The following is a 25,000-nucleotide window of genomic DNA, read 5'->3' as shown; positions in this document are numbered from 1 at the left end:
GCACCCAGCAACATATATATATATATATATATTTTTTTTTTTTTTTTATTATTCTTATTTTTATTTCTATATATATTATATATCTTGTTGGCTCAACGACGGTCAACACCCTAAGCTTTCAAACAAGCCCAAAACTGTCACCATGACACAACTTCTCTTGATGTTAGAAATGGCCTCTTTTCAGTGGTTTTCAACTTGGCAAAGTCTCCCATACACGTCCCACAGGAGAATGTGCCCGGGGGGGGGACTGTAACCTCTACCATGTCCACCATCAGGGCAGAGCAGTGGGACCATGGTCTTGGTTTGTAGCAGAGAAAGTAGGCAGTCACTGAGCCAACCACACATTCCACACTACACGACACTGCACTACACTGCACTACACTACACTACACTACACTACACTACACTACACTACACTACACTACACTACACTACACTACACATTACACACTACACTACACTACACTACACTACACACTACACTACCTACACTACATTACTAGATCTAGATCTTGTATCTCAATGGGACATTCCTGGATAAATAAAGGATAAATAAAAACTACCGGTACACTACAAACTACACTACACTACACACTACACTCACATAATGCTGCTGAGAACCTGTTGTGAAGTGAAAACCCTTAAGATAACATTACATAACATAAGTTAAGTTAAGATAACATTACATAACATACTATAAGTTAAGCTAACATAACATAAGTTAAGATAACATAACATACTATAAGTTAAGATAAAATAACATAAGTTAAGTTAAGATAACAATACATAACATAACATACTATAAGTTAAGATAACATAACATAAGTTAAGTTAAGATAACATTACATAACATAATATAAGTTAAGATAACATAGCTTAAGTCAAGATAACATTACATAATATAAGTTAAGATAACACAAGTTAAGATAACATAAGATATCATAACATAAGATAAGTTAAGTTAGTTGTGATAACAAGTTAAGATAACATAAGACAATTATTTATTGGGTGTTGATACAGAAATGTGTTTTGTGTCAGAACAACATACTGTTACAAAAAATAAAAACACAAGACAACCATGTTACAGCAGAGACAGACAGACAGACAAGACATCAGAGAGACAACCATGTTACAGCAGAGAGAGACATACAGACAAGACATCAGAGAGACGACCATGTTACAGCAGAGACAGACACACAGACAAGACATCAGAGAGACAACCATGTTACAGCAGAGACAGACATACAGACAAGACATCAGAGAGATAACCATGTTACAGCAGAGACAGACAAGACATCAGAGAGACAACCATGTTACAGCAGAGACAGACATACAGACAAGACATCAGAGAGACAACCATGTTACAGCAGAGACAGACATACAGACAAGACATCAGAGAGACAACCATGTTACAGCAGAGACAGACATACAGACAAGACATCAGAGAGACAACCATGTTACAGCAGAGACAGACAGACAAGACATCAGAGAGACAACCATGTTACAGCAGAGACAGACATACAGACAGACAGAGAAGACATCAGAGAGACAACCATGTTACAGCAGAGACAGACATGCAGACAAGACATCAGAGAGACAACCATGTTACAGCAGAGACAGACAAGACATCAGAGAGACAACCATGTTACAGCAGAGACAGACATACAGACAAGACATCAGAGAGACAACCATGTTACAGCAGAGACAGACATACAGACAAGACATCAGAGAGACAACCATGTTACAGCAGAGACATACAGACAAGACATCAGAGAGACAACCATGTTACAGCAGAGACAGACAGACAGACCAGACATCAGAGAGACAACCATGTTACAGCAGAGACAGACACACAGACAAGACATCAGAGAGACAACCATGTTACAGCAGAGACAGACAGACAAGACATCAGAGAGACGACCATGTTACAGCAGAGACAGACAGACAGACGAGACATCAGAGAGACAACCATGTTACAGCAGAGACAGACACACAGACAAGACATCAGAGAGACAACCATGTTACAGCAGAGACAGACATACAGACAAGACATCAGAGAGACAACCATGTTACAGCAGAGACAGACAGACAGACAAGACATCAGAGTGACGATGTAATTAACCCCTCCCTTCCCTCCCAACCGACGTCATTCATTTCACGTCCCATAAGTCCCAGGTTATTCTGTATTGCACAGCTCTTTTATATTGCACTCGGCTGTGACCACATTTATATCCCACTTGTTAAGTAGGCTTATTGAATGTGGCACGAATGGATTTGTCAGTTTCCACTTGGGGGATCTGAAGCGCATTATGTGAGGGTTACAGGGGAAGGAAAGAGAGCGAGGAAGAGCGAGCAAGAGCACATGTATTGTATTTATTATTTTTATGTCTTTTAATCTACATTTATTTTGATTTAATTACTGGACTGTCATTATTGTTGTTATTATTACTGTCATTGTCCTGTGATTTATCATTGATTATTACTGTTACTGTATTGTTTGTCTAGTTTCATGTTAAAAAAGTGAAAATAAAAAAACATTGGTTCAAAAAAGTGAGGGTAGCAGCTCATATGCTGTGTGTAATACATGTGAGGGATCTTCTATGATATTATGGGATGCAGTGTAGGAGCTGGGTGAGTTGTACATGATTATTATGGGATAAACCTAATTCTGTACTCGCACTACAGCGAGAGATATACCAGTGCTAATAGAACAAATGTATACATTTTTGTTATTGTCATTAGCAGTTGTAGTTACCATGGTCTTCTAGGTCTTTTTTATTTCCTATTAAATTATATTCTTAGTTTTTAATTATAAATGTTTTTTCCTATAATGCTAATAATCAAGACATCAACAGTCTCTTAAGTTTCACCTTCTTTTTAAAGAAATTAAACTATTTAAAAAAATTACGAATTACGGGTAATTACAGTTATCCTGACGGCTGTTTTAAATTAATACTCTTTACAAATATAACTAATGTGTGGGCGGCTAAGTGGCGCAGTGGGCAAGGCGCTCGCCACTAACGCAGGAGATGCTGGGTTCGACTCGAGCCCAGCTCTCGCCGTTGCTTCCGGCTTGGCTGGTCGTTCATACTAATACAATTGGCAGTATTAGGGGGTGGGAAAGCCGGTGGGTGGGGATCGGACGTTGTGGACAGCGACTCCTACAGGTCGGTTGGTGCGCCTGTACAGCAGAATCAGGAAGTATCGGGGGCAGCGTGAGCCCTCCCACGCGTTACTCCTCGCCGCTGGGATTTTAACCAAAAGGCGATGGATGTGCCGTCGCCTATTAGGAATTCAGCGTGGCCTAAGCACCAGAGTCGAGGCGTGAGCGTTCTTACACTGCTGTTTGCAGAATTATTATTTCTTTATTTCGCCACTAAAGACTAACGTTTTATTTTTATTTTTTGTCATGTTGTTTGACCTCACTCCTAACGTTAACTAGTAGCTATGCTGTGAAATGTTGTTTTTCTTCTTCTTTCGACGTGTGCAAATAGATTAGATTAGATTCAAATGTATTGTCATCATACAGCACAAGTACAAAAGAGGTGTGGCATCCAACCAGAGTGCAAATGTAACGGTAAAGTGCAATAGTAATATACAATGTACAGGTGATTAAACTGGGTATAACATATCGAATGTAAAATATGGCTGCATAACAGCTAATCGACTAATCGATTATGAAAATATTTTTATGCTGCACCTCCATGGTCTGTTGTTGAAGCTATTTAATGTAAAGCACAGCCTGTTAACACTTAGTTTGTGTTTTATGTTTTTATTAGTGCTGTCAGGCGATACAAAATTTGTATCTAATTAATTACAGGATTTGTAATTAATTAATCTAATTAATCGCATTTTAATCGCATAAACCATTTTATGCCTGATATTCTATATTCTATAATCATATTTCAAATAGCATGTGTCCGGGTGGCAGAATTCAGTACTGTATACAAAACCTTCTGTTTAATTATCTTCCATCTATTAATTTGCTTAGATTTTTCAGGTCTGGTCAATTTGAGCATGGTGTTATTCACAGTCAAAGATAAAAAAAAAATTTATTGATATTCTCATTTGGTTCATTACAATTGACTCAAGCCTAGTAACAGACACAGTATTTCTGACACTGGGAATACATTCCCTGAGATCCATAGATGTCCCTAGAATCAGATACCAAGAACATGCAAATGGATCATATTAAAAAAGTCTGTAAATGTGTATTCTACGTTCTTATGGAATGAATGAGTTAATTTTTTTTTATAAAAAAAAATGTTTAAATTTTTTTTTAATTAATTTTGAGTTAATTTTCATAACGCGATAACGCTGTGTAATTAATTCATCTAATTAACACGATAAACTGACAGCCCTCGTTTTTATTTATTATTATTTAAACCATTCAGCTTCTTTCAAACTGAAGACTTTAATAGGTTTTTCTCCCAAAAAAACTATATTTTTTACACTCTTGATGTTTAGGTGGTTGATTTTTGTTTTTTAACCGTCAATTTGCAAGTTGTTTGAAAGAGCATTGTACAAGACGAGGAATAACATTTTGTTATTTTAGCATATAATCTTTATTTTTCTTCTTTTTATCCAATTCATCAAAGCAATAATCAACACATTAATCCCGTATCATAATAGTTGTTAGTTGCAGGGTTACTTGCAAGGTTGAAATTTAAAGCTTATGTCGATCTATTTTCGAATCTAAACGGTGACACCCCGGTTGAACACCCTTGAGAACAGCTGTTCTAAAAATACAGTATAGCTGTCAGACAGGTCAGATTCTTCCTCTTCGTTAAAGTTGTTGATTTTACTATATAGACAACGTAAATTAAATGACATTATTGAGGAAGAGAAAAGTCATGGAAACGTGTGCGTCTGTGTGCGTTCAGCAGTCAAACCTACTTGAATAATCACAGCAACATGTGGAGAGGAGGTCACGCTGAGACAGTTGCTGCTGACATCACTCTCCTTTGCAACACAAACTTGGAAGCAGACGAAAGCGTGGCGGCAGAACCTCTCTCTCCCTCTCTAAACATCTCTGAACCTCTCTGAACTTCTCCCACCTTCTCTGAACCTCTCTCTCCCTCTCTGAACCTCTCTCTCCCTCTTTGAACCTCTCTCTCCCTCTTTGAACCTCTCTCTCCCTCTCTGAACCTCTCTCCCTCTCTGAACCTCTCCCTCCCTCTCTGAACCTCTCTGAACCTCCCCCTCCCTCTCTGAACCTCTCTCTCCCTCTCTGAACCTCCCCCTCCCTCTCTGAACCTCTCTCTCCCTCTCTGAACCTCCCCCTCCCTCTCTGAACCTCCCCCTCCCTCTCTGAACCTCTCTCTCCCTCTCTCTCCCTCTCTGAACCTCTCTGAACCTCTCTGAACCTCTCCCTCCCTCTCTGAACCTCTCTGAACCTCTCTGAACCTCCCCCTCCCTCTCTGAACCTCTCTCTCCCTCTCTGAACCTCCCCCTCCCTCTCTGAAACTCTCTCTCCCTCTCTGAACCTCTCTCTCCCTCTCTGAACCTCTCTGAACCTCTCTCTCCCTCTCTGAACCTCTCTGAACCTCCCCCTCCCTCTCTGAACCTATCTGAACCTCTCAGAACCTCTCTGAACCTCTCTGAACCTCCCCCTCCCTCTCTGAACCTCTCTGAACCTCTCTGAACCTCTCTGAACCTCTCTGAACCTCTCAGAACCTCTCAGAACCTCTCTGAACCTCTCTGAACCTCTCTGAACCTCCCTCTCTGAACCTCTCCCTCCCTCTCTGAACCTCTCCCTCCCTCTCTGAACCTCTCTAAACCTCTCCCTCCCTCTCTGAACCTCTCCCTCCCTCTCTGAACCTCCCTCTCTGAACCTCTCCCTCCCTCTCCCTCCCTCTCTGAACCTCTCCCTCCCTCTCCCTCCCTCTCTGACCTCTCCCTCCCTCTCCCTCCCTATCTGAACCTCTCCCTCCCTCTCTGAACCTCTCTGAACCTCTCCCTCCCTCTCCCTCCCTCTCTGAACCTCTCCTCCCTCTCCCTCCCTCTCTGAACCTCTCCCTCCCTCTCCCTCCCTCTCTGAACCTCTTTCCCCCTCTCTCTCCCTCTCTGAACCTCTCAGAACCTCTCTGAACCTCTCTGAACCTCTCTGAACCTCTCCCTCCCTCTCTGAACCTCTCTGAACCTCTCTGAACCTCCCCCTCCCTCTCTGAACCTCTCTGAACCTCTCTGAACCTCTCCCTCCCTCTCTGAACCTCTCTGAACCTCTCTGAACCTCCCCCTCCCTCTCTGAACCTCTCTGAACTTCTCTGAACCTCTCCCTCCCTCTCTGAACCTCTCTGAACCTCTCTGAACCTCTCTCTCCCTCTCTCTCCCTCTCTCTCCCTCTCTGAACCTCTCTCTCCCTCTCTGAACCTCTCTGAACCTCCCCTCCCTCTCTGAACCTCTCTGAACCTCTCTGAACCTCTCTCCCCCTCTCTCTCCTCTCTGAACCTCTCTCTCCCTCTCTGAACCTCTCTGAACCTCTCTGAACCTCTCTGAACCTCTCTCTCCCTCTCCCTCCCTCTCTGAACCTCTCTGAACCTCTCTGAACCTCTCTGAACCTCTCTCCCCCTCTCTGAACCTCTCTGAACCTCTCTGAACCTCTCTGAACCTCTCTCTCCCTCTCTGAACCTCTCTCTCCCTCTCTGAACCTCTCTGAACCTCTCTGAACTCTCTGAACCTCTCTGAACATCTCTGAACATCTCTGAACCTCTCCCTCCCTCTCCTCCCTCTCTGAACCTCTCTGAACCTCTCCCTCCCTCTCCTCCCTCTCTGAACCTCTCCTCCCTCTCTGAACCTCTCTGAACCTCTCCCTCCCTCTCCCTCCCTCTCTGAACCTCTCTGAACCTCTCTGAACCTCTCCCTCCCTCTCCCTCCCTCTCTGAACCTCTCCCTCCCTCTCTGAACCTCTCCCTCCCTCTCTGAACCTCTCCCTCCCTCTCTGAACCTCTCCCTCCCTCTCTGAACCTCTCCCTCCCTCTCTGAACCTCCCACCTCCCTCTCTGAACCTCTCCCTCCCTCTCTGAACCTCTCTCTCCCTCTCTGACCTCCTCTCCCTCTCTGAACCTCTCCCTCCCTCTCTGAACCTCTCTCTCCCTCTCTGAACCTCCCCCTCCCTCTCTGAACCTCTCTGAACCTCTCCCTCCCTCTCTGAACCTCTCCCTCCCTCTCTGAACCTCTCCCTCCCTCTCTGAACCTCTCCCTCCTCTCCCTCCCTCTCTGAACCTCCCCCTCCTCTCTCTGAACCTCTCCCTCCCTCTCTGAACCTCCCCCTCCCTCTCTGAACCTCTCCCTCCCTCTCTGAACCTCCCCCTCCCTCTCTGAACCTCTCCCTCCCTCTCTGAACCTCTCCTCCCTCTCTGAACCTCCCTTCTGAACCTCCCTCTCTGAACCTCTCCCTCCCTCCCCCTCTCCCTCCCTCCCCCTCTCCCTCCCCCTCCTAGCAGCGTACTGCACAATAGGCCAGTCACCCCTACGCCCCCCGTCTCCTCCCCCTCCTTTACACACAAAGCACTGGCATGCTCCTCTATTTTCCCTAATTGCTGCAGTGTGGTCACTAATGAGCTCCTCCCTCCTCCCTCCTATCTCCTCACTCACCTCCTCCCTCCTTACCTCCTCACTCACCTCCTCCCTCCTATCTCCTCACACACCTATCTCCTATCTCCTCACACACCTCCTCCCTCCTATCTCCTCACACACCTCCTCCCTCCTGTCTCCTCACACACCTCCTATCTCCTATCTCCTCACACACCTCCTCCCTCCTATCTCCTCACACACTTACTTATCTCTCTCTGTTTCCGCTTCTTTTCTCCGTCTTTGCTTTTGTTTTTGTTCTTTCTCTTCACTGTCTCCACTTCTCCTCGCCCCCTACGCCAGGCCCCCCGGTGTCTCTCTCTCTCTCTGTCTCTCTCTCTCTCTCTCTCTCTCTCTCTCTCTCTCATCTCTCTCTCTCTCTCTCTCTCTCTCTCTCTCTCTCTCTCTCTCTCTCTCTCTCTCTGTCTCTGTCTCTGTCTCTGTCTCTGTCTCTCTCTCTGTCTCTCCCCTCTCTGTCTCTCTCTCTGTCTCTCTCTCTCTCTCTCTCTCTCTCTCTCTCCCTCTATCTCCCTCTATCTCCCTCTCTCTGTCTCTCTCTCCCTCTCTGTCGCTCTCTGTCTATCTCTTTCTCATCTATCTATCCACCTCTCTTCATGTCTCTCTATCTGTCTCCATCTCTCTCTCCCTCCATCTCTGTCTCTCTATCTCTCTCTCTATCTCTCTCTTTCTCTCTATCTCTGTCTCTTTCTCTCTCACTATCTCTCTCTCTCTGTCTCTCTCTCTGTCTGTCTGTAAATGTCACTAGTAGAGAGCTGTGTGTGTGTGTGTGTTGTGTGTGTGTGTGTGTGTGTGTGTGTGTGTGTGTGTGTGTGTGTGTGTGTGTGTGTGTGTGTGTGTGTGTGTGTGTGTGTGTGTGTGTGTGTGTGTGGTGTGTGTGTGTGTGTGTGTGTGTGTGTGTGGTGTGTGTGTGTGCCTGTGTGTGTGTGGTGCCTGTGTGTGTGTGTACGTGTGTGTGTGTGTGTACAGGGAGTTGCCGGTTATGATCTCTGTCTAAAGATGTATAGTCTTTATCTCCCGCACATCTGCATGCAGACGCAGCAGCGCCGGGGGCAGATCAATCACCCCGAGATGATTCTATTCCCTATTTTCCGCCTCATTCAGGCCCTCTCTCAGTTCCCGGGCCTTTGAAATCCTGTCTGGAGCCCGGTGATCGATGGGGGCCTTAACAGGACCCGGGCTTGGGGGGGGAGAAGCCAGTGACGGATGCCTCCCCCCACCAGAGGCCGTCGATGGACTACATTAGCAGGAAGTTGAACCGGAGTGAATTAGAGGAGAGGAGCCATGCGTGTCCGCGCATCTCTCCCTCCTTACCGAGCCGCAGACTGGGCTCCGCGCGAGATTCACAAGCCTCAGCACAAAAGGCAGGAGGAGGAGGAGGAGGAGGAGGAGGAGGAGGAGGGAGGAGGAGATTGATGGACCGGCCGTCATCGTTCCGCTCCACCCGGGAACGTAATGCGTCTCCGAGGGGTGGGGGGGGGGACGGAACGGAACGGGGGTCCGTTGTCATCCGGGGGGGTTTTAACGGTTCGCCTGACTAAATCTGAGCCACTTCAAAGGGACGTTGGGGCGAGAAAATCACAGGTGACGTAGTCGCCTACGGAGAGTTTTTATTAGCAGGTGGTGCGCCGGGGTTTCAGGTCGGTTATCTGGGGTTCTGTGGGAGGAGCCAGGGGCCTGTGTTTCAGACAGAGAGGAGGAGGGGCCTGTGTTTCAGACAGAGGTGGGAGGAGCCTGTGTTTCAGACAGAGGAGGAGGGGCCTGTGTTTCAGACAGAGAGGAGGAGGGGCCTGTGTTTCAGACAGAGGAGGAGGGGCCTGTGTTTCAGACAGAGGAGGAGGGGCCTGTGTTTCAGACAGAGATGAGGAGGAGCCTGTGTTTCAGACAGAGGAGGAGGGGCCTGTGTTTCAGACAGAGGAGGAGGGGCCTGTGTTTCAGACAGAGAGGAGGAGGAGGGGCCTGTGTTTCAGACAGAGGAGGAGGGGCCTGTGTTTCAGACAGAGAGGAGGAGGAGCCTGTGTTTCAGACAGAGAGGAGGAGGGGCCTGTGTTTCAGACAGAGAGGAGGAGGGGCCTGTGTTTCAGACAGAGAGGAGGAGGGGCCTGTGTTTCAGACAGAGAGGAGGAGGGGCCTGTGCTTCAGACAGAGGTGGGAGAAGCCTGTGTTTCAGACAGAGGAGGAGAGGCCTGTGTTTCAGACAGAGAGGAGGAGGGGCCTGTGTTTCAGACAGAGGTGGGAGGAGCCTGTGTTTCAGACAGAGAGCAGGTGGTGCGCCGGGGTTTCAGGTCGGTTATCTGGGGTTCTGTGGGAGGAGCCAGGGGCCTGTGTTTCAGACAGAGAGGAGGAGGGGCCTGTGTTTCAGACAGAGGTGGGAGGAGCCTGTGTTTCAGACAGAGAGGAGGAGGGGCCTGTGTTTCAGACAGAGGAGGAGGGGCCTGTGTTTCAGACAGAGAGGAGGAGGAGGGGCCTGTGTTTCAGACAGAGGAGGAGGGGCCTGTGTTTCAGACAGAGAGGAGGAGGAGCCTGTGTTTCAGACAGAGAGGAGGAGGGGCCTGTGTTTCAGACAGAGAGGAGGAGGGGCCTGTGTTTCAGACAGAGGAGGAGGGGCCTGTGTTTCAGACAGAGAGGAGGAGGGGCCTGTGCTTCAGACAGAGGTGGGAGAAGCCTGTGTTTCAGACAGAGGAGGAGAGGCCTGTGTTTCAGACAGAGAGGAGGAGGGGCCTGTGTTTCAGACAGAGGTGGGAGGAGCCTGTGTTTCAGACAGAGAGGAGGAGGGGCCTGTGTTTCAGACAGAGAGGAGGAGGGGCCTGTGTTTCAGACAGAGGAGGAGGGGCCTGTGTTTCAGACAGAGAGGAGGAGGAGCCTGTGTTTCAGACAGAGAGGAGGAGGGGCCTGTGTTTCAGACAGAGGAGGAGGGGCCTGTGTTTCAGACAGAGAGGAGGAGGAGCCTGTGTTTCAGACAGAGAGGAGGAGGAGCCTGTGTTTCAGACAGAGAGGAGGAGGGGCCTGTGTTTCAGACAGAGGAGGAGGAGCCTGTGTTTCAGACAGAGAGGAGGAGGGGCCTGTGTTTCAGACAGAGAGGAGGAGGGGCCTGTGTTTCAGACAGAGAGGAGGAGGGGCCTGTGTTTCAGACAGAGAGGAGGAGGGGCCTGTGTTTCAGACAGAGGTGGGAGGAGCCTGTGTTTCAGACAGAGAGGAGGAGGGGCCTGTGTTTCAGACAGAGAGGAGGAGGGGCCTGTGTTTCAGACAGAGGAGGAGTGGCCTGTGTTTCAGACAGAGATGAGGAGGAGCCTGTGTTTCAGACAGAGAGGAGGAGGGGCCTGTATTTCAGACAGAGGAGGAGGGGCCTGTGTTTCAGACAGAGAGGAGGAGGAGCCTGTGTTTCAGACAGAGAGGAGGAGGGGCCTGTGTTTCAGACAGAGGAGGAGGGGCCTGTGTTTCAGACAGAGGAGGAGGAGCCTGTGTTTCAGACAGAGAGGAGGAGGGGCCTGTGTTTCAGACAGAGAGGAGGAGGGGCCTATGTTTCAGACAGAGAGGAGGAGGGGCCTGTGTTTCAGACAGAGGAGGAGGGGCCTGTGTTTCAGACAGAGGAGGAGGAGCCTGTGTTTCAGACAGAGAGGAGGAGGGGCCTGTGTTTCAGACAGAGAGGAGGAGGGGCCTGTGTTTCAGACAGAGAGGAGGAGGGGCCTGTGTTTCAGACAGAGGAGGAGGAGGGGCCTGTGTTTCAGACAGAGAGGAGGAGGAGCCTGTGTTTCAGACAGAGAGGAGGAGGAGCCTGTGTTTCAGACAGAGGAGGAGGAGGGGCCTGTGTTTCAGACAGAGAGGAGGAGGGGCCTGTGTTTCAGACAGAGGAGGGGCCTGTGTTTCAGACAGAGAGGAGGAGGAGCCTGTGTTTCAGACAGAGAGGAGGAGGGGCCTGTGTTTCAGACAGAGAGGAGGAGGGCCTGTGCTTCAGACAGAGAGGAGGAGGGGCCTGTGTTTCAGACAGAGGAGGAGGGGCCTGTGTTTCAGACAGAGGTGGGAGGGGCCTGTGTTTCAGACAGAGAGGTGGGAGGAGCCTGTGTTTCAGACAGAGGTGGGAGGAGCCTGTGTTTCAGACAGAGGTGGGAGGGGCCTGTGTTTCAGACAGAGGTGGGATGAGCCTGTGTTTCAGACAGAGAGGAGGAGGGGCCTGTGTTTCAGAAGGAGGTGGGAGGAGCCTGTGTTTCAGACAGAGAAAAGGAGGAGCCTGTGTTTCAGACAGAGAGGAGGAGGAGCCTGTGTTTCAGACAGAGAGGTGGGAGGAGCCTGTGTTTCAGACAGAGGAGGAGGGGCCTGTGTTTCAGACAGAGAGGAGGAGAGGCCTGTGTTTCAGACAGAGAGGAGGAGGGGCCTGTGTTTCAGACAGAGAGGAGGAGGAGGGGCCTGTGTTTCAGACAGAGGAGGAGGAGCCTGTGTTTCAGACAGAGGAGGAGGGGCCTGTGTTTCAGACAGAGAGGAGGAGGGGCCTGTGTTTCAGACAGAGGAGGAGGGGCCTGTGTTTCAGACAGAGATGAGGAGGAGCCTGTGTTTCAGACAGAGAGGAGGAGGGGCCTGTATTTCAGACAGAGGAGGAGGGGCCTGTGTTTCAGACAGAGAGGAGGAGGGGCCTGTGTTTCAGACAGAGGAGGAGGAGGGGCCTGTGTTTCAGACAGAGAGGAGGAGGAGCCTGTGTTTCAGACAGAGAGGAGGAGGAGCCTGTGTTTCAGACAGAGAGGAGGAGGAGGGGCCTGTGTTTCAGACAGAGAGGAGGAGGGGCCTGTGTTTCAGACAGAGGAGGAGGGGCCTGTGTTTCAGACAGAGGAGGAGGAGGGGCCTGTGTTTCAGACAGAGGAGGAGGAGCCTGTGTTTCAGACAGAGAGGAGTCTGTGTTTCAGACAGAGAGGAGGAGGGGCCTGTGTTTCAGACAGAGAGGAGGAGGAGCCTGTGTTTCAGACAGAGAGGAGGAGGAGCCTGTGTTTCAGACAGAGAGGAGGAGGGGCCTGTGCTTCAGACAGAGAGGAGGAGGGGCCTGTGTTTCAGACAGAGAGGAGGAGGGGCCTGTGTTTCAGACAGAGAGGAGGAGGAGCCTGTGTTTCAGACAGAGGAGGAGGGGCCTGTGTTTCAGACAGAGAGGAGGAGGAGGGGCCTGTGTTTCAGACAGAGAGGAGGAGGGGCCTGTGTTTCAGACAGAGAGGAGGAGGAGCCTGTGTTTCAGACAGAGGTGGGAGCGGCCTGTGTTTCAGACAGAGAGGAGGAGGGGCCTGTGTTTCAGACAGAGAGGAGGAGGGGCCTGTGTTTCAGACAGAGAGGAGGAGGGGCCTGTGTTTCAGACAGAGGAGGAGGAGGGGCCTGTGTTTCAGACAGAGAGGAGGAGGAGGGGCCTGTGTTTCAGACAGAGAGGAGGAGGAGGGGCCTGTGTTTCAGACAGAGAGGAGGAGGGGCCTGTGTTTCAGACACAGAGGAGGAGGGGCCTGTGTTTCAGACAGAGGAGGAGGAGGGGCCTGTGTTTCAGACAGAGGAGGAGGAGCCTGTGTTTCAGACAGAGAGGAGGAGGAGCCTGTGTTTCAGACAGAGAGGAGGAGGGGCCTGTGTTTCAGACAGAGGAGGAGGGGCCTGTGTTTCAGACAGAGAGGAGGAGGAGCCTGTTTTTCAGACAGAGGTGGGAGGAGGGGCCTGTGTTTCAGACAGAGGGGAGGAGGAGGGGCCTGTGTTTCAGACAGAGAGGAGGAGGAGGGGCCTGTGTTTCAGACAGAGCGGAGGAGGAGCCTGTGTTTCAGACAGAGAGGAGGAGGGGCCTGTGTTTCAGACAGAGAGGAGGAGGAGGGGCCTGTGTTTCAGACAGAGAGGAGGAGGAGGGGCCTGTGTTTCAGACAGCGGAGGAGGAGCCTGTGTTTCAGACAGAGGAGGAGGGGCCTGTGTTTCAGACAGAGAGGAGGAGGAGCCTGTGTTTCAGACAGAGAGGAGGAGGAGGGGCCTGTGTTTCAGACAGAGAGGAGGAGGGGCCTGTGTTTCAGACAGAGAGGAGGAGGAGGGGCCTGTGTTTCAGACAGAGAGGAGGAGGAGCCTGTGTTTCAGACAGAGAGGAGGAGGGGCCTGTGTTTCAGACAGAGAGGAGGAGGGGCCTGTGTTTCAGACAGAGAGGAGGAGGGGTCTGTGTTTCAGACAGAGAGGAGGAGGGGCCTGTGTTTCAGACAGAGGAGGAGGAGCCTGTGTTTCAGACAGAGAGGAGGAGGAGCCTGTGTTTCAGACAGAGAGGAGGAGGAGCCTGTGTTTCAGACAGAGAGGAGGAGGGGCCTGTGTTTCAGACAGAGAGGAGGAGGAGGGGCCTGTGTTTCAGACAGAGGAGGAGGGGCCTGTGTTTCAGACAGAGAGGAGGAGGAGGGGCCTGTGTTTCAGACAGAGAGGAGGGGCCTGTGTTTCAGACAGAGAGGAGGAGGAGGGGCCTGTGTTTCAGACAGAGAGGAGGAGGGGCCTGTGTTTCAGACAGAGAGGAGGAGGAGGGGCCTGTGTTTCAGACAGAGAGGAGGAGGGGCCTGTGTTTCAGACAGAGGAGGAGGAGCCTGTGTTTCAGACAGAGGAGGAGGGGCCTGTGTTTCAGACAGAGAGGAGGAGGGGCCTGTGTTTCAGACAGAGAGGAGGAGGAGCCTGTGTTTCAGACAGAGGAGGAGGAGGGGCCTGTGTTTCAGACAGAGAGGAGGAGGGGCCTGTGTTTCAGCCAGAGGAGGGGCCTGTGTTTCAGACAGAGAGGAGGAGGAGCCTGTGTTTCAGACAGAGAGGAGGAGGGGCCTGTGTTTCAGACAGAGAGGAGGAGGGGCCTGTGCTTCAGACAGAGAGGAGGAGGGGCCTGTGTTTCAGACAGAGGAGGAGGGGCCTGTGTTTCAGACAGAGGTGGGAGGGGCCTGTGTTTCAGACAGAGAGGTGGGAGGAGCCTGTGTTTCAGACAGAGGTGGGAGGAGCCTGTGTTTCAGACAGAGGTGGGAGGGGCCTGTGTTTCATACAGAGGTGGGATGAGCCTGTGTTTCAGACAGAGAGGAGGAGGGGCCTGTGTTTCAGAAGGAGGTGGGAGGAGCCTGTGTTTCAGACAGAGAAAAGGAGGAGCCTGTGTTTCAGACAGAGAGGAGGAGGAGCCTGTGTTTCAGACAGAGAGGTGGGAGGAGCCTGTGTTTCAGACAGAGGAGGAGGGGCCTGTGTTTCAGACAGAGAGGAGGAGAGGCCTGTGTTTCAGACAGAGAGGAGGAGGGGCCTGTGTTTCAGACAGAGAGGAGGAGGAGGGGCCTGTGTTTCAGACAGAGGAGGAGGAGCCTGTGTTTCAGACAGAGGAGGAGGGGCCTGTGTTTCAGACAGAGAGGAGGAGGGGCCTGTGTTTCAGACAGAGGAGGAGGGGCCTGTGTTTCAGACAGAGATGAGGAGGAGCCTGTGTTTCAGACAGAGAGGAGGAGGGGCCTGTATTTCAGACAGAGGAGGAGGGGCCTGTGTTTCAGACAGAGGAGGAGGGGCCTGTGTTTCAGACAGAGGAGGAGGGGCCTGTGTTTCAGACAGAGAGGAGGAGAGGCCTGTGTTTCAGACAGAGAGGAGGAGGGGCCTGTGTTTCAGACAGAGAGGAGGAGGAGGGGCCTGTGTTTCAGACAGAGGAGGAGGAGGGGCCTCTGTTTCAGACAGAGAGGAGGAGGAGCCTGTGTTTCAGACAGAGAGGAGGAGGAGCCTGTGTTTCAGACAGAGAGGAGGAGGGGCCTGTGTTTCAGACAGAGAGGAGGAGGAGGGGCCTGTGTTTCAGACAGAGGAGGAGGGGCCTGTGTTTCAGACAGAGAGGAGGAGGAGCCTGTGTTTCAGACAGAGAGGAGGAGGAGCCTGTGTTTCAGACAGAGAGGAGGAGGAGAGAGATGCACCAAACAAAAGGATCTGACCACAGCAGGGTTCTGACTTCCTCTCTGACTTTTGATCTCCGTCTCTCTCTCTCTCTCTCTCTCTCTCTCTCTCTCTCTCTCTCTCTCTCTCTCTCTCTCTCTCTCTCTCTCTCTCTCCCACACACTATCCTATACCTCACACACACACACACACACTACTTCAACATGGATCTGTTAATCCCAGTGGTATGAACGTTGTATCAGCAGGTCAAGTCAAGTGTTCCTTTATTAATCCTCTTGTGGAAATGCAGGCGTCATAACAGCAGCATGGGGAGGGGAGGTACAGACGGGACAAATAATTATATGAGAAATAATAATAACATAAGATATTCCTTTATTGGGAAATTCACTCTTTCCTCCTTATTTCTCTTTCTCCTTTTATCTCCATTCTCTCCTCCTTCTTGTCTGTATAGCCCCTCTCTCTATCTCCCCTCTTTCTCTCCCCCTCTCTCTGTCTCTCTCTCTATCTCTGTCTCTCCTCTCTCTCTCTGTCTCTCTTCCGATTCAATTCAATTAAATAGTCTTATTGTCATGAATGTGACAAATACAATGTTGCCAAAGCATCGATATTAATGACATTAAACAGAAAAAGAAAAAGGGACAGTTCATAAAATCAAGAAAATAGCAGAAAACAATGAATACTCACTCTCTGTCTGTGTGTATGTATGTGTGTGTTTGTCTCTCTCTCCCTCCCCCTCCCACCCCTCCCTCCCCCTCCCTCCCTCCCCTCACCCCTCCCTCCTCCTCCCTCCCTCCCCCCCCTCCCCCCCTCCCTCAGGATGCAGAGGAGTATGCAGAGCTGCCCGTGCGTCACAACGAGGACCAGCTGAACAGCACGCTGGCTCAACAGCTCCCCCTACCTGTCAAGCCCCACTCCTACGACAGCGCCCACACCAAGACACACCTGCTGCTCCAGGCGCACTTCAGCCGCGCCCAGCTGCCCTGCAGCGACTACGCCACCGACACCAAGACCGTGCTGGACAACGCCATCCGCCTCTGTCAGGTGGGGGGGGGAGCACCACGAGATAATATAACATGAGATGAGATCATCCTGTATCGATCCCCTTGGGGAAATGCAGGCATCATAGCAGCATGGGGGAGGGGGGAGGGGAGGTACAGGTATGGGCAGGGTGATAGTAGAAAGACAAAAATATAGGCAATAGGCGGCTGGGTGGCGCAGCGGACATTGCGCTCATCACCAACGCATGAGACACTGGGTTCAAATCCGGCTGTCGGCGTAATCTGGACGTTGTGGACAGCGACTCCTACAGGTCGGTCAGGGCGCCTGCACAGCAGAGACAGGAAGTAGCGGGGGTAGTTTGAGTCTCCCACACGTTACACCTTGCCAATGAGAGTCCGAGCTGGCAGGTGAAAAGATGTGACAGGCTGCCTCCTCGTGTACCGGAGGGGACACGTGATGCAAGGCTTCTATCCTCCCTACAACTGACCAGTGGGGGGAATATGCAAGCAACGTTCAAGACGGGAGGGGAGAATTGGAAACACGAAATTGGGATGGGAGAAAATAAGGAGAAAAAGTGGATAAAAAAAAAATATATATATATATAGGCAATAAACTTAGACCTGGATATAAGTAAGAAAGAAAGAAAGAAAGAGAAAGAAAGAAAGAAAGAAAGAAAGAAAGAAAGAAAGAAAGAAAGAAAGAAAGAAAGAAAGAAAGAAAGAAAGAAAGAAAGAAAGAAAGAAAGAAAGAAAGAAAAGATATTCCTTATTGATCCCCTTGAGGGAAATTCAGGCGTCATAGCAGCATGGGGGAGGGGGGAGGGGAGGTACAGGTATGGGCAGGGTAATAGTAGAAAGACATAAATATAGGCAATAGAATTCTAGTACAGTAGAAAAGTAAAAACAAGCAGTGTAAACAACAATATAATTAACTCTGAATATACGCATCTGAGCAAGTAGGCAGTGTGATCAAAGGTGCAGATGAGGGTCTGTATCAGTTATATTATACATTATATATATTATAGTTACAATAAACACTAGAATCTAAATATATACTATGAGTGAGTACAGTATACACAGGTGCAATATGCATAAGGTACCTTAACTGGCGTGATCCTTGTAGTCCATGCAGTTTACGTCGGAGTCAGACTCGTCGGATGGATGATAATAATAATAATAATAATAATACATTCACATTCACAACGCTTTTCTAAGGACCCAAAGTCACTTCACACACACACACACACACACACACACACACACACACACACACACACACACACACACACACACACACACACACACACGTATAAAATCAGTTAATAAATACAGAATAGAGTAAAACATAACAAAGAAATGTCAACAATAAAACGTGAATGATTTAAAATGTAAAGCTCTTGAGATGGAGGCAGGATGATGATCAGGTGAAAGTGAGCATGAAGAGGCGGTCGTCTTGAGGGCCTGTTTGAAGGAGGCAGGGCGGGCGGTTGATTGACGGATGTGGACGGGCAGGGTGTTCCAGAGGGAGGGCACGGCAACTGAAAAGGTCCAGAGGTCAAGCTTGTTTGTGTCCACGGACCCGAGGCGCGACGGGTAGGGGTGAGACGGGGGGGAGGGGGCCAGGTTGGTTAGGGAGCCAGGTTGGTTAGGAGGAAGGGAGGGGGCCAGGTTGGTTAGGAGGAAGGGAGGGGGCCAGGTTGTTTAGGAGGTAGGGGGCCAGGTTGTTTAGGAGGTAGGGGGCCAGGTTGGTTAGGAGGGAGGGGGCCAGGTTGTTTAGGAGGGAGGGGGCCAGGTTGGTTAGGAGGTAGGTAGGGGGCCAGGTTGTTTAGGTGGTAGGGAGCCAGGTTGTTTAGGTGGTAGGGGGCCAGGTTGTTTAGGAGGTAGGGGGCCAGGTTGTTTAGGAGGTAGGGGGCCAGGTTGTTTAGGAGGGAGGGGGCCAGGTTGTTTAGGAGGTAGGGGGCCAGGTTGTTTAGGAGGTAGGGGGCCAGGTTGTTTAGGTGGTAGGGAGCCAGGTTGTTTAGGAGGTAGGGAGCCAGGTTGTTTAGGAGGGAGGGGGCCAGGTTGTTTAGGAGGTAGGGGGCCAGGTTGTTTAGGAGGGAGGGGGCCAGGTTGTTTAGGAGGTAGGGGGCCAGGTTGTTTAGGAGGTAGGGGGCCAGGTTGTTTAGGAGGTAGGGGGCCAGGTTGTTTAGGTGGTAGGGGGCCAGGTTGTTTAGGAGGAAGGGAGGGGGCCAGGTTGGTTAGGAGGGAGGGGGCCAGGTTGTTTAGGAGGTAGGGGGCCAGGTTGTTTAGGAGGTAGGGGCCAGGTTGTTTAGGAGGAAGGGAGGGAGCCAGGTTGTTTAGGAGGTAGGGAGGGAGCCAGGTTGTTTAGGAGGAAGGGAGGGGGCCAGGTTGTTTAGGAGGAAGGGAGGGGGCCAGGTTGTTTAGGAGGAAGGGAGGGGGCCAGGTTGTTTAGGAGGAAGGGAGGGGGCCAGGTTGTTTAGGAGGAAGGGAGGGAGCCAGGTTGTTTAGGAGGAAGGGAGGGAGCCAGGTTGTTTAGGAGGAAGGGAGGCGGCCAGGTTGTTTAGGAGGAAGGGAGGGGGCCAGGTTGTTTAGGAGGAAGGGAGGGAGCCAGGTTGTTTAGGAGGAAGGGAGGGGGCCAGGTTGTTTAGGAGGAAGGGAGGGGGCCAGGTTGTTTAGGAGGAAGGGAGGGAGCCAGGTTGTTTAGGAGGAAGGGAGGGGGCCAGGTTGTTTAGGAGGAAGGGAGGGGGCCAGGTTGTTTAGGAGGAAGGGAGGGGGCCAGGTTGTTTAGGAGGTAGGGGGCCAGGTTGTTTAGGAGGTAGGGGGCCAGGTTGTTTAGGAGGTAGGGGGCCAGGTTGTTTAGGAGGAAGGGAGGGGGCCAGGTTGGTTAGGAGGGAGGGGGCCAGGTTGTTTAGGAGGTAGGGGGCCAGGTTGTTTAGGAGGGAGGGGGCCAGGTTGGTTAGGAGGGAGGGGGCCAGGTTGTTTAGGAGGTAGGGGGCCAGGTTGTTTAGGAGGTAGGGGGCCAGGTTGTTTAGGAGGTAGGGAGGGAGCCAGGTTGGTTAGGAGGGAGGGGGCCAGGTTGTTTAGGAGGTAGGGGGCCAGGTTGTTTAGGAGGTAGGGAGGGAGCCAGGTTGGTTAGGAGGGAGGGGGCCAGGTTGTTTAGGAGGTAGGGGGCCAGGTTGTTTAGGAGGAAGGGAGGGAGCCAGGTTGGTTAGGAGGGAGGGGGCCAGGTTGTTTAGGAGGTAGGGGGCCAGGTTGTTTAGGTGGTAGGGGGCCAAGTTGGTTAGGAGGTAGGGGGCCAGGTTGTTTAGGAGGTAGGGGGCCAGGTTGTTTAGGAGGTAGGGGGCCAGGTTGTTTAGGAGGGAGGGGGCCAGGTTGTTTAGGAGGTAGGGGGCCAGGTTGTTTAGGAGGTAGGGGCCAGGTTGTTTAGGAGGTAGGGGGCCAGGTTGTTTAGGAGGTAGGGAGCCAGGTTGTTTAGGAGGGAGGGGGCCAGGTTGTTTAGGAGGAAGGGGGCCAGGTTGTTTAGGAGGTAGGGGGCCAGGTTGTTTAGGAGGTAGGGGGCCAGGTTGTTTAGGAGGTAGGGGGCCAGGTTGTTTAGGAGGAAGGGGGCCAGGTTGTTTAGGAGGGAGGGGGCCAGGTTGTTTAGGAGGTAGGGGGCCAGGTTGTTTAGGAGGTAGGGAGGGGGCCAGGTTGTTTAGGAGGGAGGGGGCCAGGTTGGTTAGGAGGTAGGGGGCCAGGTTGGTTAGGAGGGAGGGGGCCAGGTTGTTTAGGAGGTAGGGAGCCAGGTTGTTTAGGAGGTAGGGGGCCAGGTTGTTTAGGAGGTAGGGGGCCAGGTTGTTTAGGAGGTAGGGGGCCAGGTTGTTTAGGAGGTAGGGAGGGGGCCAGGTTGTTTAGGAGGGAGGGGGCCAGGTTGTTTAGGAGGTAGGGAGCCAGGTTGTTTTGGAGGTAGGGGGCCAGGTTGTTTAGGAGGTAGGGGGCCAGGTTGTTTAGGAGGTAGGGGGCCAGGTTGTTTAGGAGGGAGGGGGCCAGGTTGTTTAGGAGGTAGGGGGCCAGGTTGTTTAGGAGGTAGGGAGCCAGGTTGGTTAGGAGGTAGGGGGCCAGGTTGTTTAGGAGGTAGGGGGCCAGGTTGTTTAGGAGGTAGGGGGCCAGGTTGTTTAGGAGGGAGGGGGCCAGGTTGTTTAGGTGGTAGGGAGCCAGGTTGGTTAGGAGGTAGGGGGCCAGGTTGTTTAGGAGGTAGGGAGCCAGGTTGTTTAGGAGGTAGGGGGCCAGGTTGTTTAGGAGGTAGGGAGCCAGGTTGGTTAGGAGGTAGGGGGCCAGGTTGTTTAGGAGGTAGGGGGCCAGGTTGTTTAGGAGGTAGGGGGCCAGGTTGTTTAGGAGGGAGGGGGCCAGGTTGTTTAGGTGGTAGGGAGCCAGGTTGGTTAGGAGGTAGGGGGCCAGGTTGTTTAGGAGGTAGGGAGCCAGGTTGTTTAGGAGGTAGGGGGCCAGGTTGTTTAGGAGGGAGGGGGCCAGGTTGTTTAGGAGGTAGGGGGCCAGGTTGGTTAGGAGGTAGGGGGCCAGGTTGTTTAGGTGGTAGGGGGTCAGGTTGTTTAGGAGGTAGGGGGCCAGGTTGTTTAGGAGGTAGGGAGCCAGGTTGTTTAGGAGGTAGGGGGCCAGGTTGTTTAGGAGGTAGGGGGCCAGGTTGTTTAGGAGGTAGGGGGCCAGGTTGGTTAGGAGGTAGGGGGCCAGGTTGGTTAGGAGGTAGGGGCCAGGTTGTTTAGGAGGTAGGGGGCCAGGTTGTTTAGGAGGTAGGGGGCCAGGTTGTTTAGGAGGTAGGGGGCCAGGTTGTTTAGGAGGTAGGGGGCCAGGTTGTTTAGGAGGGAGGGAGGGGGCCAGGTTGTTTAGGAGGTAGGGGGCCAGGTTGTTTAGGAGGTAGGGGGCCAGGTTGTTTAGGAGGGAGGGGGCCAGGTTGTTTAGGAGGTAGGGGGCCAGGTTGGTTAGGTGGTAGGGGGCCAGGTTGTTTAGGAGGTAGAGGGCCAGGTTGTTTAGGAGGTAGGGGGCCAGGTTGTTTAGGAGGGAGGGGGCCATGTTGTTTAGGAGGTAGGGGGCCAGGTTGTTTAGGAGGTAGGGGGCCAGGTTGTTTAGGAGGTAGGGGGCCAGGTTGTTTAGGAGGTAGGGAGCCAGGTTGGTTAGGAGGTAGGGGGCCAGGTTGGTTAGGAGGTAGGGGGCCAGGTTGTTTAGGAGGTAGGGGGCCAGGTTGTTTAGGAGGTAGGGAGCCAGGTTGTTTAGGAGGTAGGGAGCCAGGTTGTTTAGGTGGTAGGGAGCCAGGTTGTTTAGGTGGTAGGGGGCCAGGTTGTTTAGGTGGTAGGGGGCCAGGTTGTTTAGGAGGTAGGGAGCCAGGTTGTTTAGGGAGCTAGTGAAGGACAGGGGGGCGATGCGACGTGATCTCGGTGACGGGGGTTTGAGGCGGGCAGGCGGGCAGCGGAGTTCCGAACGTATCGGGAGTTTGTATGATCTGTGCATGATAGAGTTACGTGCTACATGTGACGCGGTGTGAGGGTTTGTGTTACACTCCTCTCCCGAGTGTCGGGTAGGCGGGCTTTGCCCCTCGTAGTGTAAATCACCCCCCAGAAAAGAAAAGAAATCCACTTGTTCCCCCGCTGCTGGACCCCCACCCCGCTCCTGGACCCCCCCCCACCCCCCACCCCCTCTGCTGGACCCCCCCCCGCTGCTGTTTTTTCTCCTGGGTCATCCAGAGGAACATCTTGTCTGTACATCACTCACAGGGCCGTGGTGCTGGGAGCAGGCAGGGAGCAGCACTGAGTACTTCTCCATGTGTCCACAGCAGTATGACTCTCCTTCTCCAATGGAACCCTTTCAAAGTTTACACACAGTCAGCGATGCGTGAAGACCTATCTATATATATTGATGACCTAGACTGAGAGATTCATGCACATTCATGAAAGATCATAAATATATAGATTTATTTTATTTTCCTGACGTGATTTTTTTATATTCGGCTTTAAAAGTAAATAAATAACAGCCATTCCCTTCACCGACTCCAAACTCCGTATACATATTTTCTCGCTGTAGAAATATGACATGGGCTCTTCTTGACAAATGTTGATAATGTTCCGGGGGAGGGGACGGGGGGGGGGGGGGGGTTCCTCTCTCGTTTTATAGCGCCGCTGAGAATGGCTTCTTGTACAAATATCGCTTTTTTTTCTCTCAGGGCCCCTCTGCTTTTCTGTCGGAGAGAGGATCACGCATCATAAATTAGCCAACTTTCCTCTTGATGTGCGTTGACTAAGCAGGGGTGTTGTAAATCTGCGAGGGGTAGAGAGAGCGAGAGCAGGCAGAACACCTCTGAGATGGGAGGAGGAGGCGGCAGCCTGAGTCGCCCCGCAGACACATAGCATTCACCGGAGGAACCACTTAAAGCTGCCGTAAGCGGTATTTTCTCGTTAAAATATGTGTTAAATAGCTCTACATTCTGACAGCCGTCATTGATATAGTGTCTGGTCAGTAACATGGGTCTCCCAGTCCCTCCTGCTCTGCAGTAAACACAAAATAAGTTTTCGGTGTATCCCGTTCTCACTTTATCCAATCGGGAGAGAGAACCCTAGATATGTTTTTACTTATTTCAAGAGATCTTGCCAAGGCAAATTTGCTGGCGGATTATTCTAATTGTTTCAAGGACATCATTTTTGCTTAAAACTAGTTTTTATTTCTTATTTTTTTGTCGGACCGTTTTTTCAGTGTGGAGTTCTCTCTCCTGATTGGATGAAATGGGAATGGGATACCAGGAAATGTATTTTGTGTTAACTGCAGAGCGGAGGGACTGGGAGACCCACATTACTGACCAAACACTCTATATCATTGTCAGAATGTAGAGATATTATTTTAACACGTAGACCACTTATTTTAACAAAGAAAATACCGCTTACAGCACCTTTACTGAACTGCTTGCTTTTAAAACACTTATAAGTAATATGGAATCCAGGGGCGGCTAGGTGGTGTAGTGGGCAAGGCACTCGCCACCAATGTGGAGACGCTGGGTTCGCGTGTTCGAATCCAGCTCTCCACATTGCTTTCAGTTTAGCTGGTAATACACATTGGCCGTATTAGAGGGTGGGAAACTGATGGGTGGGGATCGGGCGTTGTGGACAGCGACTCCTACAGGTCGGTTGGTGCGCCTGCGCAGTAGAATCAGGAAGTGTCGGGGGCAGCGTGAGCCTCCCACGCGTTACTCCTCGCCACTGAGAGATCGAGCTGCGCAGGTGAAAAGATGCGACTGCTGTTACCTCAAGTACTGGAGGGGACTCGTGCTATGTATGACTTAGTCCACATTGCAGCCGGCTTGTGGGAGGCAAGAAACAGCGTTTGTGACAGGGGAGGGTTGAATTGAATGATACGAAATTGGGATGGGAGAAAATATAGAAAAATGGGAGAAAAAGTGGATAAAAAAAAAAGTAATATGGAATCCAGAACATCTGGCTGCAGATGTTTTGAATGACTATGAATGGTTCTGTGAATTGTCCTTGTTTTTTGTTTTTGTTTTAATTGCTATATGTTTGTTTTTTTAAATAGTTTTGTAAAATTTGTAAAATTTAAATTGTAACTGTGCTGCTTCCTATCTTGGCCAGGACGCTCTTGTAAAAGAGATGTTTTATCTCATTGAGACTTTTCTGGTTAAATAAAGGTTAAATAAATCAAATTAAATAACCAAACCACTGAGTCTTTAACCACCGGCTTGTAATTGCAAAAGCAAACGGGGGAAGTCCGAGACAAAGGCCCTTAGTGATGAAATGTGGAGACGTCAGGGAGAATAAGGCTGAGGAGGATTTAGTAGAATGACTCTGAAAGTTTCCTTGTTTTCACTTGTCTTCTAATTTATTATCCTTTTTGGAAAATTAGCCGTAAGCCAATAAGTTGTGAATGTTGGACCAACGTGGTGAAGTGGACGTTTCAAAGTAGATATTTCCACATAGAACGACGACCGCAATGAGAGGACAGTTATGACTCATGCGACAATAAGGAGGTGATGACAGCTGGTTCAAAATACTACGTAATATCTCTCTCTGTCTCCCTCTCGCTCTCTGTCTGTCGCTCTCTGTCTCCTTTCTCTGTCTCTCTCTCTGTCGCTCTTCTCGCTCTCTCTCTCTCTCTCGCTCTCTTCTCTCTCTCTCTCTCTCTGTCTCTCTCTCCTCTCTGTCTCTCCTCTATCTCTCTTCTCCCTCCCTCTCTCATTCTCCTCTTCACTCCTCCCCCTCTATCTGTATCCTCCTCTCTCCTCTTCTCTCTATCTCTCTTACTCTCTATCTTCCACTCTCTTACTCCCTCTCCTCTTACTCTCTCTTACTCTCTCTCTTACTCTACTCTCTCTACTCTTACTATCTCTTTACTCTCTCTTTCTCTCTCTTACTCTCCTCTCTCTTCTCTCTCTCTCTCTTATCTCTCTCTCTCTTCTCTCTCTTACTCCTCTCTCTTCATTCACATAGCACACTCTTTCATTCACACAGGCAACACACAAGACACACACACACACACACACACACACACACACACACAGA

The 25,000-nt window shown here is 50.9% G+C and overlaps 1 protein-coding gene across 1 annotated transcript in view; it reads right to left on the bottom strand.

Annotated features, from left to right (window-relative positions):
- LOC311223526 (activating signal cointegrator 1 complex subunit 3-like) overlaps nucleotides 1–25,000 on the bottom strand; it is a gene marked incomplete at its 5' end in the record, with an annotated part of 261,463 nt that overhangs the window by 63,399 nt on the left and 173,064 nt on the right. The window contains 2 exon segments of the mRNA XM_084308307.1: nucleotides 16,355–16,470; nucleotides 21,393–21,942. Of these exon segments, the coding sequence (XP_084164433.1) occupies nucleotides 16,355–16,470; nucleotides 21,393–21,942 (666 nt within the window).

The sequence above is a fragment of the Notolepis coatsorum genome (genome assembly GCF_963971535.1).
Source record: "Notolepis coatsorum genome assembly, chromosome: 2".
NCBI classification, from domain to species: domain Eukaryota; kingdom Metazoa; phylum Chordata; class Actinopteri; order Aulopiformes; family Paralepididae; genus Notolepis; species Notolepis coatsorum.
This window is presented reverse-complemented; position numbering and strand designations above follow the sequence as displayed.